The 19,085-nt window shown below is 37.4% G+C and overlaps 1 protein-coding gene across 23 annotated transcripts in view; it reads left to right on the forward strand.

Moving 5' to 3' along the window:
* Positions 1-19,085, forward strand: part of THADA (THADA armadillo repeat containing) — a 356,821-nt gene that overhangs the window by 50,611 nt on the left and 287,125 nt on the right. For all 23 annotated transcript variants that reach the window (XM_077959640.1, XM_077959647.1, XM_077959639.1 and 20 more), the window contains one exon: positions 11,430-11,539. In XM_077959640.1, coding sequence (XP_077815766.1) covers positions 11,430-11,539 — 110 coding nt within the window. The remainder of the gene's footprint in view (positions 1-11,429; positions 11,540-19,085) is intronic.

Here is a 19,085-nt window from a genome sequence, read left to right on the forward strand (position 1 = left end):
AAAACCTTTAAGAGTTAAAAATACAAATGACAGAGAAGAACGTCATTTACATTGGAATGGCTGCGCCACACCTGAAGTATACCCTTCCAAGGGCATAGTTGCCCTGGCAAAGCTAGATATGCTGTGCCTAGTGGCAAAACTATGAGTTTAAGAGTCGGATCTTAGGTGAATGTGACTGCCACAGACCTGAATACACGGAGGCAGTGAAGTGACTTGCAGGCAGAATGCAACCCTAGCTACAGGGGAGAATGTGGAACTTACATTTCTTATTCTTCAAAGTAATAACTGTGATCTACTTTTCTCTCAATGGATGAAGAAAGCCATTCCGTACAGTCTAAAATACAATTCTATTCTATTTTGAAATTTGATGACTTGAATGTAGATGACAGTCCCTTTAAGATCATCCTCTTTTTACAGCTCCTTGTTTAAACGGGTGGCCTCTTAAATCCCCCATATAGGAATATAGTTTATAACAGGTAGGGAGATTACAGTTTGGGGTTTTTTGTTGCTGTGTGGGGAGAAGAAATGGGGCTTGTTTATAATTCTGAGTTTTCAGTGTTGTATTCACAAACCATTAGAGCTAGAAAGATCATAGAGATGATATTATCGAGCTTTCTTGGACAAGAGGAAGCTGAACCCTGGATGTCACCTGGTTTGCCCAAGATTGCAAAGCTAGTTTGTGGCAGCTCTGGGACAGGAACCCGGTTCTTCTCCTTGCCAGCCTGTGTTCTGACATGGCACACTGCTGCCTTTGTTTTGAGCTGCTCATTTAATTTTTCTTTAAATTTAATTTTCTGTATTTCCCATATCCAGGTAAATTTTCATAAGCCTCAGGACAGTAAGATGATTTGCTACTGAACTTTTTCTCAAATAGTTGATTCCCTAGAGCACTTCATGTGAAGCGTGTGCTCTCACCAGTTTCTCCAGGAGGAAAATGTGTTCACTCAGAGGCATGTCTGACTTTCCTCCTTCGCTCTGATCACATAATGAAAGGTTCTTTCATAGTGTCCCTGTACAAGAGGCAGAGATAAAACCAACTTTGAGGGATGTAAGTGGAGACCCTTCAAGAGTAAGCAGTACACACAACCTTATCTCACAACTTCCTGACTGGTTGATGTGTGTGGAGTTTTCAAACTTGATGTTTTGCTGATGTAGAGCTTTTGCTTGTTACGTTTTGTTGGTTCTCTTTTCATGGGCTATCTGATACCCAGTGCCTACTGATTTTTTAAAACAGCTTCCTCCACCTGGAGTACTATATGAACTTAAGTTTATATGTATTTCCCTAATATGCCTAAAAAGAAACTACCAGGTAGATTTTTCATTCATGCTTTTCCCCTTCAGTAATTATCGCCACAGAAATCACGAGTAAGATTGCTATTAGAAATTGCTAATTATAGAAATTGCTATTTTAAAACATTCTCTTTTATTTTATTTATTTATTTATTTTTGAAGCAGGGTCCCATTCTGCGCCCAGGCTGGAGTGCAGTGGTTCCATTTCGACTCACTGCAACCTCAACGTCCTGGGCTTAAGCCTCCCAAATATTTGGGACTATAGGTATGTGCTACCACTTCTGGCTAATTTTTATATTTTTTGTAGAGACGGGATCTCACCATGTTGCCAGGCTGGTTTTGAATTCCTGGACTAAAGCGATCCTCCCACCTTAGCCTCCCAAAGGGCTAAGATTACAGGCATGAGCTACCATGCCCGGCCTAAAAATTCTATGTTAGATTCTGTTGTAACTTTTATGATGCCCAGAGCTAACTACATTGATATATTCCCTCAGTAGTGTCTTCTGTTATTATTTTAGATATTCTGCAGTGAACTACAAATGGGATATATGTTTATTCACAAGTCTTAAAGAAATTGCCTTTTGTATTTTCTTTTGCCAAAGTTTATGTTTTAGAAATTATAAATAATTTCATTGAATTGCACTCAATGCACCTTCCCCATTTTTAAGCTTTGAGATGAAGTTGTGCATGTAACCACATCCTATTTATTGACTGCCTTACTACGAGGATATCGTGGGAAAATAAAGATGTACATAATATGTGGTTCTGTGACCTCAAAGGACTTAGAAATACAATGGGGATACCAGACAGAAATTCATTTTAAAAAGTCAGACTACAGGGCAACAGTTAACATAGCTCATGGTTAAGAATTTGCTAGAAAGCAAAGAATAAACATTCTGGTAAGATGATATCTGAGTGGTAGAAAATTATTACCTCTGTTGTTATGTAGGAGAACAGTATTTGAGCTTTGAAGAAATCCCAAAAGTTAGTAAGAAATCGTTGTAGGAGAGAAGGTACAGTTTAAAACATTAACTGTTTTACTGGAGTGTAAACTTTTGTAAAACATCCCATTTAACCAAAGTGAAATTAGAAGTGGCTGTGTCTTAGAGTCAGAATTCAAATTAAGGCTTAGGGATTAAGTCTCACTACTTTATAGTATAAAATAAAAATAAAGTGGACATTTATTGTTTGCTACTCTTTGCCAGGTACTCTGAAAAACACTTAAATGCATAATCTTACTTATTACTCGCAATAATCCTGTGAAGTAGGTTCTAGTGTTAGCTCCCTTTCATAAGTAAGAGAACTGTATTTAATTACTTTTCATTCGTAGTATATTTCAAAATTTGCCTTCTCTAGATAAAGGGTAGATTTAAAATATATTTATATTTGTTTTTTATGGGTTTTATGCTTTAGATGAGCATTTAGATCCCCTAATTAGTCTGTTGGTGAATTATAGGTGCCTGGAAACATGGCATGTAGCTTCTTCCCCTGTGGAAATTTATACCCTGTAAGTCCATAAAACATGTTAATTTTCCCTATAGATACACTTTTTATGAAAAGTTAGGAGCAGGATATGCTAATTTTAAAAAGATAAGTGATTAGAATTTAAATTTCTGTTCTTTAAATTTTAAGAACAGAAATCACTGTATTGTTCTTACATTTTGATCTTAATTTCCTTTATAAAAATCCTGAGATGTATGTTATTAAAAATTATTTTGTTGGAGGTAACACACTACCAGACTTAAAAATATACTACAAACCTGTAGCAACAAAAAAAGTGTGGTACTGGCATAAAAACAGACACATAGACCAGTGGAACAGAATAGAGAACCCAGAAATTAATGTGTCTACAGCCAACTGATTTTCGATAAAGACTCCAAGAACACTCGTTGGGTAAAGGACTGTCTCTTCAATAAATGGTGCTGGGAAAACTGAGTATGCTTTCTTTATGTGCAGAAGGGTGAAACTAGACCCACCTCTCTCTCTATGTAAAAATCAACTTATAATGGGTGTGGTGGGTCATGCCTGTAATCCCAGAACTTTGGGAGGCTGAGGCGGGCGGATCACGAGGTCAAGAGACCGAGGCCATCCTAGCCAACATGGTGAAACCCCGTCTCTATTAACAATACAGAAATTAGGTGGGCATGTGGTGTGCACCTGTAGTCCCAGCCACTCGGGAGGCTGAGGCAGGAGAATCGCTTGAACCCAGGAGGCAGAGGTTGCAGTGAGCTGAGATTGCGCCACTGCACTCCAGCCTGGTGGCAGACCGAGACTTGGTCTCAAAAAAAAAACAAAAAACGCCCCCCAAAAAAAGCAGAAATCAACTCAAAATGGATAAAAGACCTAAATGTAAGACTCAAAACAATAAATGGTAAAGACTACTATAAAACTACTTGAATAGTAGTATTTATTCAGGACTTTGATCTGGGAAAAGATTCTTTTCTTTTCTTTTTTTGTTTTTTTGAGTCTCGCTTTGTCACCCAGGCTGGAGTGCAGTGTCGCTGTCTCGGGTTCAAATGAACCTCTGCCTCCCGGCTTCAAATGATTCTCCTGCCTCAGCCTCCTGAGTAGCTGGGATTACAAACAAGTATGTGCCAATGGCTAATTTTTGTTGCCATGGCTGGCTAATTTTTGTATTTTTTTAGTAGAGATGGAGTTTCACCATGTTGGCCAGGCTGTTCTCAAACTCCTGACCTCAGGTGATCTGCTTGCCGTGGACTCTCAAAATGCTGGGATTGGAGGTGTGAGCCACCGCCTGGCCTGGGAAAACATTTTTATAAATAAGACCTTAAAAGCATAGACAAGAAAAAATAAATGGAATTATATCAAACTAAAACCCTTCTGCACAGCAAAGGAAACAGCAGAGCCAAAGACAAACTCCAGAACGGGAGAAAAAATTTGTAAACTATTTATCTGACAGGATTAATGTCCAAAATGTATAGGGACCTCAAACATCGCAACAGCAAAAAAAAAAAAAAAAAAAAAAGAACAAATGATCGAACAGACATTTCTCAGAAACATAGAAATGATGAACAAATATATGAAAAAATGTTCAACATCACAAATCAGGGAAATGCAAATCAAAACCACAGTGAGATATAATTTCATTCCAGTTAGGATGGCTGTTACCAAAAAGACAACAAATGATGGCAAGAATGTGTAGAAAAGGGAACTCTTACACACTATTGAATGGAATGTAAACTAGTATAGCTACTATGGAGAACAGTATGGAGGTTCCTCTAAAAACTACACATAGAAATACCATATGATCCAGCAATCCCACTACTGGGCATTTATCCAAAGAAAAGGAAATCAGTATATTGAAGAGAGTGCTGCAACCCCATGATTGAATAGTGTTGCAATCCCATGTTTATTGCAGCGCTATTCAAAATAGACAAGGTACCTAATCAACCTGGGTGTCCAACAACAGATGAATGGATAAAGAAATGTGGTATATATACAACGTGGAATACTATTCAGCCATAATAAAGAATGAAATAACTGTCATTCGCAGCTGCATGGATGGAAGTGGAGGACATCATGTTAAGTGAAATAAGCCAGAAACAGAAAATTAACCACTGCATGTTCTCACACATGTGGAAGTTAAAGAAGTCGATCTCAAAGAAATAAAAGGTAGAACAGAGGATACTAGAGGCTGGGAAGAGTAGTTGAGAGGGTGGAGATAGGTAGAGTTGTGAAAAGATTCAAAATTACAGCTAGATAGGACAATAAGCTCTAGCGTTCTTCACCACAGTAGGATGACTATAGTTAGCAATAACGTATATATTAATAATTCCAAATAGCTAGAAGCAGGATGTTGAATGTTCCTAACACAAAGAAATGATAAATGTTTGAAATGATGGATAAGCCAATTACTCTGATCACTGTTTATTATATGTATTGAAACGTTACTGTGTACCCCATAAATATGGATAATTATTTGTCAGTGAAAAAGAATTTTTAAAAATGCGTAAAAAAAATCTCTCTCCATAAAAGGGTTTACATGTCTTTGTTAAATTATTTCAAGGTACATTTTAATTTTTGATGTTACTGTAAATGCATCTTTATAAAAATTACATTTTTGAACTTTAACTTGCTGGGCTATAAAAATACAACTGCTTTTAAAATATTTGTCTTATATTCATCCGTATTATTAAACTCCATTATTTTAATCATTTGTGAATTATTTGTAGATTATATGTCCATAATGTCACCTTCAAACAATGAGAGTTTTTTGTTTTAAATTTTTATTTTACTTTAAGTTCTGGGATACATGTGCTGAACTTGCAGGTTTGTTACATAGGTATACATGTGCCACAGTGGTTTGCTGTACCTATCAACCTGTCATCTAGGTTTTAAGCCCCACATGCATTAGATATTTGTCCAAATGCTCTCCCTCCCCTTGCCCTCCACCCCCCGACAGGCCCTGGTGTGTGATGTTCCCCTCCCTGTCTCCGTGTGTTCTCATTGTTCAGCTCCCACTTACGAGTGAGAACACGCAGTGTTTGATTTTCTGTTCCTGTGTTAGTTTGCTGAGGATGATGGCTTCCAGCTTCATCCAAGTCCCTGCAAAGGACATGAACTCATTCTTTTTTTATGGCTGCATAGTATTCCATGGTGTATATATGCCACATTTTCTTTATCCAGTCTATCATTGATGGGTATTTGGGTTGGTTCCAAGTCTTTGCTATTGTAAATAGTGCTGCAGTAAACATATGTGTGCATGTGTCTTTATAGTAGAATGATTTATAATCCTTTGGGTATATACCCAGTAGTGGGATTGCTGGGTCAAATACTATTTCTGGTTCTAGATCCTGGAGGAATCGCCACACTGTCTGCCACAATTGTTGAACTGATTTACACTCCCACCAACAGTGTAAAAGCGTTTCTATGTCTCCACATCCTCTCCAGCATCTGTCGTTTCCAGACTTTTTAATGATTACCATTCTAACTGGCGTGAGATGGTATCTCATTGTGGTTTTGATTCACATTTCTCTAATGACTGGTAATGATGAGCTTTTTTTCATATATTTGTTGGCTGCATAAATATCTTCTTTTGAGAAGTGTCTGTTTATATCCTTTGCCCACTTTTTGATCGGGTGGTTTGTTTTTGTAAATTTTTTTAAGTTCCTTGTAGATTCTGGATATTAGACCTTTGTCAGATGGATAGATTGGAAAAATTTTCTCCCCTTTCGTAGGTTGCCTGTTCACTCTGATGATAGTGTCTTTTGCTGAGCAGAAGCTCTTTAATTAGATCCTATTTGTCAATTTTGGCTTTTGTTGCAATTGCTTTTGGTGTTTTAGTCATGAAGTCTTTGCCCATGCCTATGTCCTGAATGGTATTGCCTAGGTTTTCGTCTAGGGTTTTTATGGTTTTATTTCTTTCTCTTGTCTGATTGCTCTGGCCAGAACTTCCAATACTATGTTAAATAGGAGTGGTGAGAGAGGGCATACTTGTCTTGTGCCGGTTTTCAAAGGGAATGCTTTCAGCTTTTGCCCATTCAGTATGATATTGGCTGTGGGTTTGTCATAAATAGCTCTTATTATTTTGAGATATGTTCCATCAATACCTAGTTTATTGAGAGTTTTTAGCATGAAGGGTGTTGAATTTTATCGAAGGCCTTTTCTACATCTATTGAGATAATCATGGGGTTTTTGTCATTAGTTCTGTTTATGTGATGGATTATGTTTATTGATTTGTGTATGTGGAACCAGCTTTTTTTTTTTTTTTTTTGAGGTGGAGTCTCGCTCTTTTGCCCAGGCTGGAGTGCAGTAGCACAATCTTGGCTCACTGCAACCTCTGCCTCCCGGATTCAAGCAGTTCTCCTGCCTCAGCCTCCCGAGTAGCTGGGACTACAGGCGCACGCTGCCACTCCTGGCTAGTATTTTGTATTTTAGTAGAGACGGGGGTTTTACTGTGTTGCCCAGGCTGGTCTCAAACTCCTGAACTCAGGCAGTCCGCCAGCCTCAGCCTCCCAAAGTGCAGGGATTATAGGTGTGAGCTACCGCACCCAGCCTCTTTCATATTTTTTACACTTTTCTTCTTCTTTTAGTGTGCTGGCTAGGGGCTCCAGAACAGAATTCAGTAGACGTCGTGACAGTAGGAATCCTTATCTTGTCCTGATTTTAAAGAGGATTAAAAAAACAAAAAAACCTGTACTATTGCCTGTGATGTTTGCCTGTTGGGTTTTTGTAGGTATTCTTTATGATGTTAAGGAAGTTTTTGTCTCTTCCAAGTTTGCTAAGAAATTTTTTTTTTTTTAAATTGTGAGTCGAAAAAAAGAAAAAGACTAGAAAGAAATGCAATAAAAATAGTTACCTCTAAAAAATTATTTTGTACATACATTATCCATTTTGTGAACTTTAAATAGAAACTCAGTGTTATCTAATAGGTAAGTGAGTTGGAGTTTTCAGAGGTTTTCATTTTAAAATGAAAATTCAGAGATTTTCATTTTAAAAATCAAATTTTGAAATTGTTTCTGATTTTATTGTTATTAACTTTGTAAGTGGTTTGAGTTAAACCTGTTTCATGTAGTCTGATTATCCACTGGGAGGCTGTCAGCCTGGCCTTTCTTCTCTGTTCAGCAGCTCATAGACCATACTGCCAAGCCCACTAGTCATTTGTAATTGGGTTCATCTCTTCCTTGTAGGCTTGTCCTTACTGTTTTCTAGCATGAAACTTCTAGGTCATTCAGCCAGGTTTACTTACCCTTGTCTGTGTGTGCTCATTCATTGATATAAAAAGACCTAGCAAAGTATCTGGCAGATAGCTAGCATGCACTTATTTAATGTTGGTGTATTCATTCTAGTCTCCCAGCGTCTTCTCATGTTAATTACCCTCTTTCATTTTGGTCCACCTGAGTACTGTAATAGCTTGTTCAAGTTCTGGATGTGAAGTCTTTTCTCATTATTCCAGTGAGAAGGATCTTTCATTTTTTGGAACTTATACTCATACTGGGCACCAGACAGCATGTTGGTTTTCTTTGCGAAAGTGAACTAAAAGCCTGCTGAGGACAGGCATCTTGTTTTCATCTTTTCTGTCTACCACAGTGTTAAGCTGTGAGGCATTTTACATGGTGCTAAAGAAAGACCGTTGTCTAACAGGAATTTTGTATTGTCTTCAAAAGGAAAAAAGATAATAAGCCTAGGTATTAGCTATGTGGGTTTATTCAGAAATTATTAAGTGCCAAATGAAACGAGGAAATACTGCCTACATCTCAGTTTTGTCCTTAGAACGTCATTATGTTTTCTGTGCCAGGAATACCTAGGGTTTAGGTCCATCCTTGAGAAGCCCACCCACTGGTCATACTTCTGAGGTCTTTGATTTTTATTATATGCTTTTCGTTTTAGACCCCTTCGAAGGGAGTTTGAATAAAGGAAGCAATGAAAATCTGATCTTTGCCTAAGGAGTAGATTATGAACTGTTGTAAATCCACAGAGAAGCACTTTGTCAGTAATGACGAAGTTTATGTTTTCCTGAAGTATGTTTTAATATCTGCAGCATTTTGGGAAAAAAATTAAGGAAGTTTGAGAAACCTCATCTCATTGACTTTCTGTTTTTATTTTCTATGTCTTTAAGTACCTTCTTAGAAATCTCTTGTTTCTCTAGTAATTGAAATGATGGTCATTACAAATAAGCTAACTGGTATTTCTTCTAGTCCTTTTTTTGTATTAGTATTATTTTTTTAAGCTGGCTATCATGAGCTACTCATTTTATAGGATTATTGGGCTTCAGTCCTGTATTAGGGGTTTAATTCGGATTTAAGCTTTGATAATTCTGTTCAAACTATGCTCTGAAATTACCATATTGAAGATAAAATAAGGCTTACCTGACTGTGGCTCTTGACAACTAGTAGTATGTGGTCTTTAAAAGATACTATGAAGAGTATCATCAGATCTTTAGGAAAACTAACTGGAGAACATGACCTGTCACTCTTTGGGCTACTAAAGAGTTATATTTTTTTTAAAAAAATGTATTATATGCTGCTTTATTTGTATATAATGGTTCTTTGTTAGTCTTCTATCTGATTCTTGTTTCTCCATGTGCATCACTTATTATGTCTTTGTAATCAGATGTACTTTGATGTGGATTACGTCTTTGGTTTTCCTCTATTTAGAACCCTAGTCAGAACTCATATTGAACTGAATTGGATTATAGGTTATAGACCTGTTCTGAGCTTTTCAATTTATTACTTATTTTAATACAACAACCTATGTCCTAAATGCTGGTATTATCCCTAGTTTATGGATGAGGAAACTGAGGTACTTGCCCATGATGACATGTTTAACTACTTATTCTACTGTTTATTGTCTCTAATGTGTGCAGAATACTAATTTAGTCCCTATGCTGAGGTAGGAGGTGTTTCTAGGTAAGCATATCTGAGCTATCTTGGGACAACTTGTCTTTTACCATCCTGTGATCTACTGGGGAGACCTGGATCAAGAGATAGCTGATTACAGCTTTGGTCCTAAGTTTTATACAAAATCTTAATTTTTAAAAGACAGTAGTCACCAAATCTAATGGTATGAAAGCCTAATTGGCTTAAAAGTTAATTCTTTTCAAAACCTTAGTCAACAACAAATTGTCAGTTTTGTTCTCTTTAAAATAAATAGTCTGGCCGGCCACAGTGGTGCATGCCTGTAGTTACAGCTACTCGGGAGGCTGATGTAGAAGGACTCCTTGAGCCCAAGAGTTGGAGACTGTAGTGCACAATGATCACACCTGTGAATAGCCACTGTACTTAAGTCTAGGCAACATAGTAAGACCCTGTCTGTACAAAAAATGAAAAAATTAGGTAGGTATGGTGACATAACACTTTAACAGTCCTAGCTGCTCGGGAGGCTGAGGTGGGAGGATCACTGTAACCTCAAACTCCTTGAGCCTAGGAGTGTGAGGTTACAGTGAGCTATGATTGCGCCACTGCACTCCAGCCTGGGTGATAAAGCAATACCAGACCCTGTCTCAAAAAAAATTAAAAGTCATATTTATTATTGGTCTAATCTTGTGTGGAGAAAGACATCATGTAGGAAAGCCACTGGGTGACATTCTGGCAAATTCCATGGTTCTGTTTTGAAGTGAAGCCTAGTAATTTTTCAGGAGGTCATTTACACCACATCTTGCATTGTCATTAACAATTTTATGTCTCTAAAAGGTAATACGGGTTATTTTTTAATGGGTATGGAGTTTCCATTTGGGGAGATGAAGAGTTCTGTAAATGCATGATGGTGATGGTCATACAAAAGTGTGAATGTACTTATGCCACTTAATTGTACACTTAAAAAAGGGTTACAATGATAATTATCATATATATTTTATCACAATATAAAAGAAAAAAATGTTTAAAAGAAGGAAAAAAGGTAATTATTTCACCTAGACCTGTGTGTGTGAGTGTTGTCGTTTTGTGTGATTTTTTTCTATTGGAGTTGAATGGTGTGAGCTATAACAAAACACACTGAGGTTTGTGACGATGACATAGGAAGGCAGTTCTAGTGTAATAGTTAAAGATGGTCACCTCTGGAGCCAGACTGCCTGGCTTCATGTTCTGGTTCCACTGCTTTCTTGCTGTATGACATTGGATAAGTTTCTTAGCCTTTCTGGGCCTCAGTTTTTCAGCTGTGAAGTAGAGATAATGATAGTACTTATTTCATGGAATTATTGTGAGAATTAGATGAGCTATTACTAAAAAAAAAAAAAATGCTTAAAGTGGCGGCCGGGAACAGTGGCTCACGCATGTGATCCCAGTACTTTGGGAGACTGAGGGGTGGATCACCTGAGGTCAGGAGTTAGAGACCAGCCTGGTCAACATGGTGAAACCCATCTCTACTAAAAATACAAAAAGTAGCCGGACGTGGTGGCAGGTGCCTGTAATTCCAGCTACTTGGGAGGCTGAGACAGGAGAATTGCTTGAACCCAGGAGGTGGAGGTTGCAGTGAGCTGAGACTGCGCCACCGCACTCCAGCCTGTACAACAGAGCAAAAATCCATCTCGAAAAAAAAAAAAATGCTTAAAACATTCTGTCACATGGTGAGTGCTAAATGAATGGACCCCTAGACCTGGGTTCTAGACAGTGTTACTGATATAAATACACTTGCAAATATAAACATAAATTGGACATTTGTTTTTGCTTTTTTTTTTAAAGGTAAAAGAAATAGGAGATTACTTTAAACAACACCTTTTGCAGTCCAGGCACAGAGGAGCATTTGAACTGGCTTATACTGGTTTTGTGAAACTAACTGAAGTACTAAACAGGTAAAACAAATATCCTTTTGTGTACGTTTTAAAAAGACTAAATATACAAAGCATGTGCTTGGAGTAGAATTTAGTTGTGTCTTTTGATGTCTAAAAGAATAAGACCTGGTTGACTACAAAACTCTTGGAAGAAATTGTTTTCTTAGGTTTCGTTGTATGATTTACTGCAGATGATTGATTGAAATGTCCAAACTGAGTTATTATTCTCTCATTGAAAGGTGATTTGAAGCAAACTCAAAAGATTTTGCTAAAAATAGCTTTGAAATTACTGTTTTTTTTTTTTTTTCTTTGAACGAAATAAATGTTTTGTCTGTTTGAAAATTACTTGGTGTTTGGAATAAAATAGACCTTGCAATTTTTGGGGTTTGTATTAGAGAAGCACTTAGAGAGTTTGTTTTTTTTTTTTCTTCATAAATTTATCTTATAGAAAAGTTTAAAAGAACAGTAAGTAGACTGAAAAGTAGAAAAGATTTTTTTTCCTTTTACCTGGAAAGCTAATATTTAGATAGAGTTCATATATTTAACCAAATGTATTTCTTGACATTATAGTTACAGATAATTTCATTCATTCATGTAATATATTTCCTCCAAAGAGCTTGTGAGGAAACCTTAAATTACTTAATGACTAAGTGTTCATGGCAAGTGTTCTCTAAATAAAAGGTAGTATTTTCCAGGAAAACATTTCCATTGCCTGGAAACTTTTTGAAATGAAGCAGAGTTCTGCCAGCCTTGTAGCCTCAGCAAACATTTTATTTTGGACTGTTAAGACATCTATTCCTTGAATATTTTTGAAACTTTTTTTTTCACATGCCTGGTAAAAACATTTATGAAACATTTTGGCAGTTATGAGCTGCACAGAATGTCTTTAAATGATACTTTTTAAAAAGTCCCTGACATTAAACTGCTGATCTTGAAAATATTTTATCTTTTCAACTTTTTGTTTCCAGTGTAGACATGACTTATGAACATTTTTTTTTTTTCCTCAAAACACACTCCACTCCCATCAAATCAGTTAACAAGAATGTATGAATACCAGCAGTGTGCTTAGTACTGTGCTTGGTTTGGATGATATTATGGTTTTTTATAAGATGAAGTTCCTGTTATTAAAGAGCTTATGGTTTAGTTTGAGAAATAAGTAGAGATGAAATTCAAAATATTTAACAAAAGGTATGTTGTGAGCACTGACTGGTCAGAACCAACACTGGGTATATGCAGCACCCAGCATCTCTCTATGTATGGATGTGTATGGATTGAATACCAGCCTAGAAGTAAGACCAACACACTTGAAAAAGATAGCACTGCGCAATTTTGGGTGAAATTTATAAATCATATTTATATATAAATCATATAGCAGAGAGAGAAAGCAATGGGGATAGGCTGGTAGGGCTTCATGGAGGAGGTGGAATTTGTGCTAATGCACAAGTTGAAAGAAGGAAACATTGTGAGTAAATGTTCAGAGCCTAGAATTGGCAAGGTGAATAAATAAGCCAACCTTCCTGTAGAGGTGGAGTTAGTAGGAAATAACCAGGCAAGTTGATAGATTGAGGCCAAATTATAGAGTGTCTTGGAAATAGATTTACTGTAGCAGGGATGGAGAGAAGCATCAAACATTTTTGCTCTGAAATAGATCATAGGAGGCATTATAGAATGGAGGAATAGCAGTAAATCTGTGACTCAGGCTCTTAATTCTGTATATATTCATTCCATTTACTGGCAGTGAGATTGTACAAAAATTAACCTCCCTAACCTTTGATCTCTTCATCTTTAAGGAAAAGGGTATTTGCCCTATTGACAGATCTCTCTGGCTTTTGTTGTATGAATCAAATAAAATAGATATTTGTGAAGACCCATTTGCATTATAGAATTTCCTACAAATGTAAAACATGAGATTGATGTTGGTTGTGGGGTTGGCATGCAAAAGTAGTTTTCTGGTTGGAAATGTTAGGTTAGATAGATTGTAATGACAGATTATAGTAAGGAGAGCCTGGAATCAGTTATAACAAAGTAGATCTGAGGTGATGAGGGCTTCCTCTTGGGTGATGGCTCTGGGAGTAGAGACAAACGTGGGGTTTTAGTTAACTTTTGGCCACACATAGATAGTAACAACTCCTCACATGATGTATTGAGTGCTTAGAAGGAAAGCTGTGGACACATTTTATTACATTCATGATTTTGTATCTCAAGAATTCGGGCAGGGCTCAGCTGGGTGATTCTTCCTTAGGGTATTTACTGAGTTCAATTGGTGGCATTCAGCTGGCAGACAAACTGGTCACAAGGGACCTAAGACAGCTTCACTCACATTTATGGCACCTTGGTGGGACTAGCTAGAAGACTGGGCCTAATTGGGACTACATGTGGCCTCTCACCTCAGCATGGCAGTCTTGGGGTTGAAATTCTTATATGGCAGCATGCTTCCCCCAGAGAGAATATTCCAAGAGAATCAGCCAGAAGCTGTATGATCTTTTCTGACCTAGCCTTGGAAGTCTCATTGCATTGCTTTAGTCACATTCCTTTGATTTTAAGTGCATCTTAGGGTCAGCCTGGATTCAATCCACCTTTTGATGGCAAAGTGGCAAGATCATGTTGTAGAAGTATATGTAGATAGGAGATGTTGTGGTAGCCATCTTTGAAAAATGCCATCTGCCACATGAACCAACTGAATGTGAGTAGTGGAGGTTACCAGGGAGTTCATGGTTCCTTCTGTGATTCTAAGTCTTGGTCACCAGACAAATGGGGTTGATGTTAACAAAACCAAGGAAGTTGAAAGAGGGAATGGTTTGATAAAGATGAGTAAGTTTTTTTGATTTTTTATGTGTTAAGTATGAGATAATGACGGCATACCCTGATGGAAATATTTAAGTCAGCTGTTAGAGGATTAGTTTGGGTGATATAACAGAGATGTAGATTTGTGAGTTTTCTCCAAAAATATCATAGTAAGATTGCAGTCTTTGATGGAGAGCATGAAAGGAGAAAGAACAGAGGACTAAGGACAGAGGCTTTTGAATAACTGTGGTTGAATGGTACAGTTGAAGGCATTCCAAATAAATGGAGTGGGGAGACTAGGGAAGGCCCAATGCCTGGTATCTTAGCCACTCCTCATCTACTTTAAATATGTTCTCATGGCTGTTACTGTTGGCTTTTAGCCAACCTGTTAGGAGTTCTCAATTGTTGCTTTCAAACCAAGTAGTTCTTGATCCCTTGAGAGACATTTCAAGTCTGCTGAACAGAATGTTTTGCAGAGAACATCTTTACAGTGTGTGTGGCTTCCTTTTGTTTGGTTTTTATTTTTAAAAGAAAATGTTTCTTTTGGAGTCCTTTTGAAAGCGTTTTATAAGCTCTTAAGTTATGAAAAAGTTGTTTAGGTATACAACATTTTAAAAGTTTGCAAAGAGAAATCTGGGCATTCATGAAAATCCACAGAAATGGAGGCCAACTGCTGTCCACCTCTTGAGCTACAGCTGTGTTAAGGAAGGAAGCACTTAAAGAGATTAATGGATAAATAACTGAAGAGTTAAACATGACCCACATTGTTTGAATTGGTTTTTAATAGGATTATGCAAAATGTCTTCAAATGTAAACTGACTTCACTATTAAACAATCATCTAAGAATAAATAAGGATGGAGACATTGTTATTTTTTCTGGGAATATTTTGAAAGCAACACTTGGAACACACATAACACACCAATAGTGTGTTGAGTTAATTTTCTGTAATCTGATTTTCTCATGTAGTGCTTTCTATTTAGAAGTCAGTGAAATATTCCTATTGTCCTTGAAAAACGTAATTGCCTACCTGTGCGTAATTACTTGTCTAAGCATTTGATTGGAGTGCTTAAGTTTGTTAATGTCATAAAACTCTAAATTCAACTTTTTGATGACATTCATATTTGCTTGTTTACTTTCTATGATTTTATTATTTGAAATCGTTCTTCTGATGAAAATGAACAGACTTCTAGGATGTTAAGTTGGGAATCTAACTTTCCAACCATAAGATACAAACTTAACTATAAGGGGACAGAATCATTGGTTATAATTCTGAATCTAGAAGGGAGATTTGTTAGTGCTTGGTGTTGTCTTACTCTTCAAATATTTGAATTGCTTTACTTGTTGAAATGTAGCTTAATCTTCAGATGTTTATTGCAGTAATTATAATCATTTTCGCATTATTGGCCTGAAAAAATTAAATTGTGACATTTAGCAGTTTTTGTCATAAAATACTAGTACTTATTCATGGACATCAAAAATTCTGTGGACAGAAATCATTTAAATATGTATTTAAACTTTCATCAGTTAATTATAACTGCAATGATTCAAATTAAACAGAAAACTTTTAATGAGCAATTTAAATATAATAGTGAAAAAATAATTTCTTCTACCTTTCTGGAGAATGAAATACCAAGTCTCTAAAGAATATGCAGTTGAGAAAGAAATAAAAGCAAAATGTAATGTATAAGATTTTGGGGAAAAGTCATTCAACTTTGAATGAAAGAATATACAATCTTGTATAAACTTTATTTTTAATTTAATTTATTTATTTGAGACAGTGTCTCTCTGTTGCTGAGGCAGGAGTGCAGTGGCATGATCTTGGCTCATTGCAACTTCTGCCTCCTGGCTCAAGTGATCTTTCTGTCTCAGCCTCCCAAGTAGCTAGGACTTACAGCTGCCTGCCACCACGCCTGGCTAATTTTTGATTTTTTGTAGAGACGGGGTTTCGCCATGTTGCTCAGGCTGGTCTCAAACTCCTGGGCTCAAGCAGTATCCCCATCTCAGCCTCCCAAAGTGCTGGGATTACAGCCATGAGCCACCGCGCCCAGCCTAAACTTTTATTTACATTTCATTTGGCAAATGTATCTAAATAAGACACTTATTTCTCACTGAGTGTCCTATTAATTTTATTTGAAATATGAATACTTAAATAAAGAATAAGAGATGAGCCACCCTGGGGAGCCATATTCTTTATATAGAGAAAAATCGTTTTAATTTCCCATTTCTATTGTGGATTAAAAGACTCTGGAGAAAACTCGAATGTCTTGATGTATAAATTCTAAGTCTTTGTTAGTGACTCCTGCATTTTTATTTTCAGTTTTAAGCCTACTATAATAGTTGAGTCAGATATTACTGTTTTTTCCTCAATATTTGAACACTCATTTAAAAAGTTTTCATAATAATACTTGTCATTTAGATACAATAGCAGAGGGACCTTGTTCTCAGTGAGTAACCTCTATGCCAGCTTTTTAAGTAAAGTTTTAGAATTTTTTTTAATATTAATTTTTTCTCTTAGATCTTAGGGAATGATTATATTAAATCATTGAGAGAACCAACTATCTGGTACATCTTCCAACCACTTCTTTTAATCCACTGTATCTTGCCCTTCTCCCCATGGTCCTCTGATTGGTAATTCAATTTAGATTTGGTCATTGTATTATTGCCTGTGCCTGCAGCTAAGTCTTCAAAATAGCCCCCTAATGTTTTAGCCTGCAGTAAGCCTCAATAATGGATGATAGTGGTGAGGGAGGTTAAGATGGCTTCTCTTGATATGTAGCTTTCTAACAGGATTTCATTTGGGCAAATCATTTTTCAGGCTTAAAGTTTCCTGGTGCTTCAGGGTTATGTTCCCTTTTTAAAACGTACATGCACACAACCTTCCTGCACACGTACGTTAGTATTTAGTTTCATCGAAATAATAAACATGAACCTTGAAATAATGAATATAATACTTGACCAAAGATTGGAGTGGGGGAATTTAGCTTATGAAATTATTAGAGATTGGGAAAATTTCTAAGTTAGAAAAAAAAAATCTTACTGAAAGAGTTTGAGGAAATGAAGGTGACATTTCTCAGTTAGCAATAGTAATATAAGTTAAAAATAGCTCCTTGCTACTACATGTAGTTGGATGGATGAAGCCATTGAAAAGCCACTTTATAGTCAGGGAATCGGATTTATTGGTACAAAATCATTGTCTAATGACCAATTAGTTGGGTATACAGCATATGTAATTTGATTTTAGTCTGCGGGTTTTATTCTTATCTTAGAATACTTATCCAGTGGGAGTGAGGTAGCTCTGTGGATAGAAGTTGGAGTAATCTGTTTATGGAACAATAATTTGCTTCAGTTATCTACTCAAGATAATACAAAGGCCTGAATACCAGCTATAGCCTGGCCTGTTCATTTCTGTTACTTTTAGCAGGGGCTTAGGCCATAGCAGTTAGCATAGGAAAACAACAACAACAAACCCCCTACCTTTTTTTTTTTGCAAATGGAGTCTAGCTCTGTCTCCCAGGCTGGAGTGCAGTGGTGCAATCTCGGCTCACTGCATCCTCTGTCTCCTGGGTTCAAGTGAATCTCCCACCTTAGCCTCCTGAGTAGCTAGGATTACAAGAGTGCACCAATATGCGCAGCTAATTTTTTTGTGTTTTGTAGAGACTGAGTTTCACCATGTTGGCCGGGTGGGTCTTGAACTCCTGACCTCAGGTGATCCACCGGCCTTGGCCTCCCAAAGTGCTGGGATTACAGGAGTGAGCCACCACGCCTGGCCCTCCCTACCTCTTTTTTGTGCATCTGCCTGCCTGCCTTCCTGCCTGCCTTCTTGCCTGCCTTCTTGCCTGCCTACCTGCCTGCCCTCTTGCCCTCTTTCCATCCCTCTTTCCTTCCTTCTCCCCTCCCAGCTCCCCTGCCATCCCCTCCCCTCCCTTTCCTTCCTTCCTTCCTCCCTCTCTCCCTCCCTCCCTCCTTTGCTTTCCTTTTTCTTCCCTCCCTCCCTCCCTCTTTAAGAATTTCTACTCTTCATACAGTGCCGCTTTCTAGTTTCTGATTGGGAAAGTCAGGATTTCAGATATAAAAGACCGAGAGAAGCTGGATACATTTTTAGTAAGCTTCCTTGAGAACTGGTAAACCATTTGTTGTTGTTGTTGCTGATATATGCATGTATATGTGTGTATAAATATTTGAGATAGGGTCTTGCTCTTTTGCCCAGGCTGGAGCACAGTGGTGTGATATTGGCTCATTGCAGCCTCAACCTCCTGGGCTCAAGCAGTCCTCTCACCTCAGCTTCCTGAGTAGCTGGGACTACAGGTGTGCACCACCACACCTGGCTAATTGTTTTGTATTTTTTATAGAGATGGGCTTGTGCCGTGTTGCCCAAGCTGGTCTCCAACTCCTGAGATCAAGAGATCCTCCTGCCTTGGCTTCCCAAAGTGTTGAGATTACAAGCATGAGCCACTGCGCCTGGCCATATTTTGTAGATTAATAACATTTTGTATTACTGAGTTGTTTATGATGAACCTTGAACCCCTTTTAAGAAGGTTGCAATTTTACAATGTACTCAGAGGCTAAAGACACTGATTATTTTGTATTAGTTTGACAAGATAACCAAATAAAAACAAAATGCCTTCAGACAAGAGGCTGTCTGCTTATTTAGTGGAAAGGCATTCACTAACAAAAGCAGGATTTTGGAATTCCCCATGGCTGTGGTTCGTGCCTACGCAGAGTTGGCTCAAAGAACCAAAGACTGTTTCACTCAAGAACCTTTCTTTTTATATCCTTGCTAGG

This window comes from Macaca mulatta, chromosome 13, assembly GCF_049350105.2.
Source record: "Macaca mulatta isolate MMU2019108-1 chromosome 13, T2T-MMU8v2.0, whole genome shotgun sequence".
In the NCBI taxonomy this organism is placed as follows: Eukaryota; Metazoa; Chordata; class Mammalia; order Primates; family Cercopithecidae; genus Macaca; species Macaca mulatta.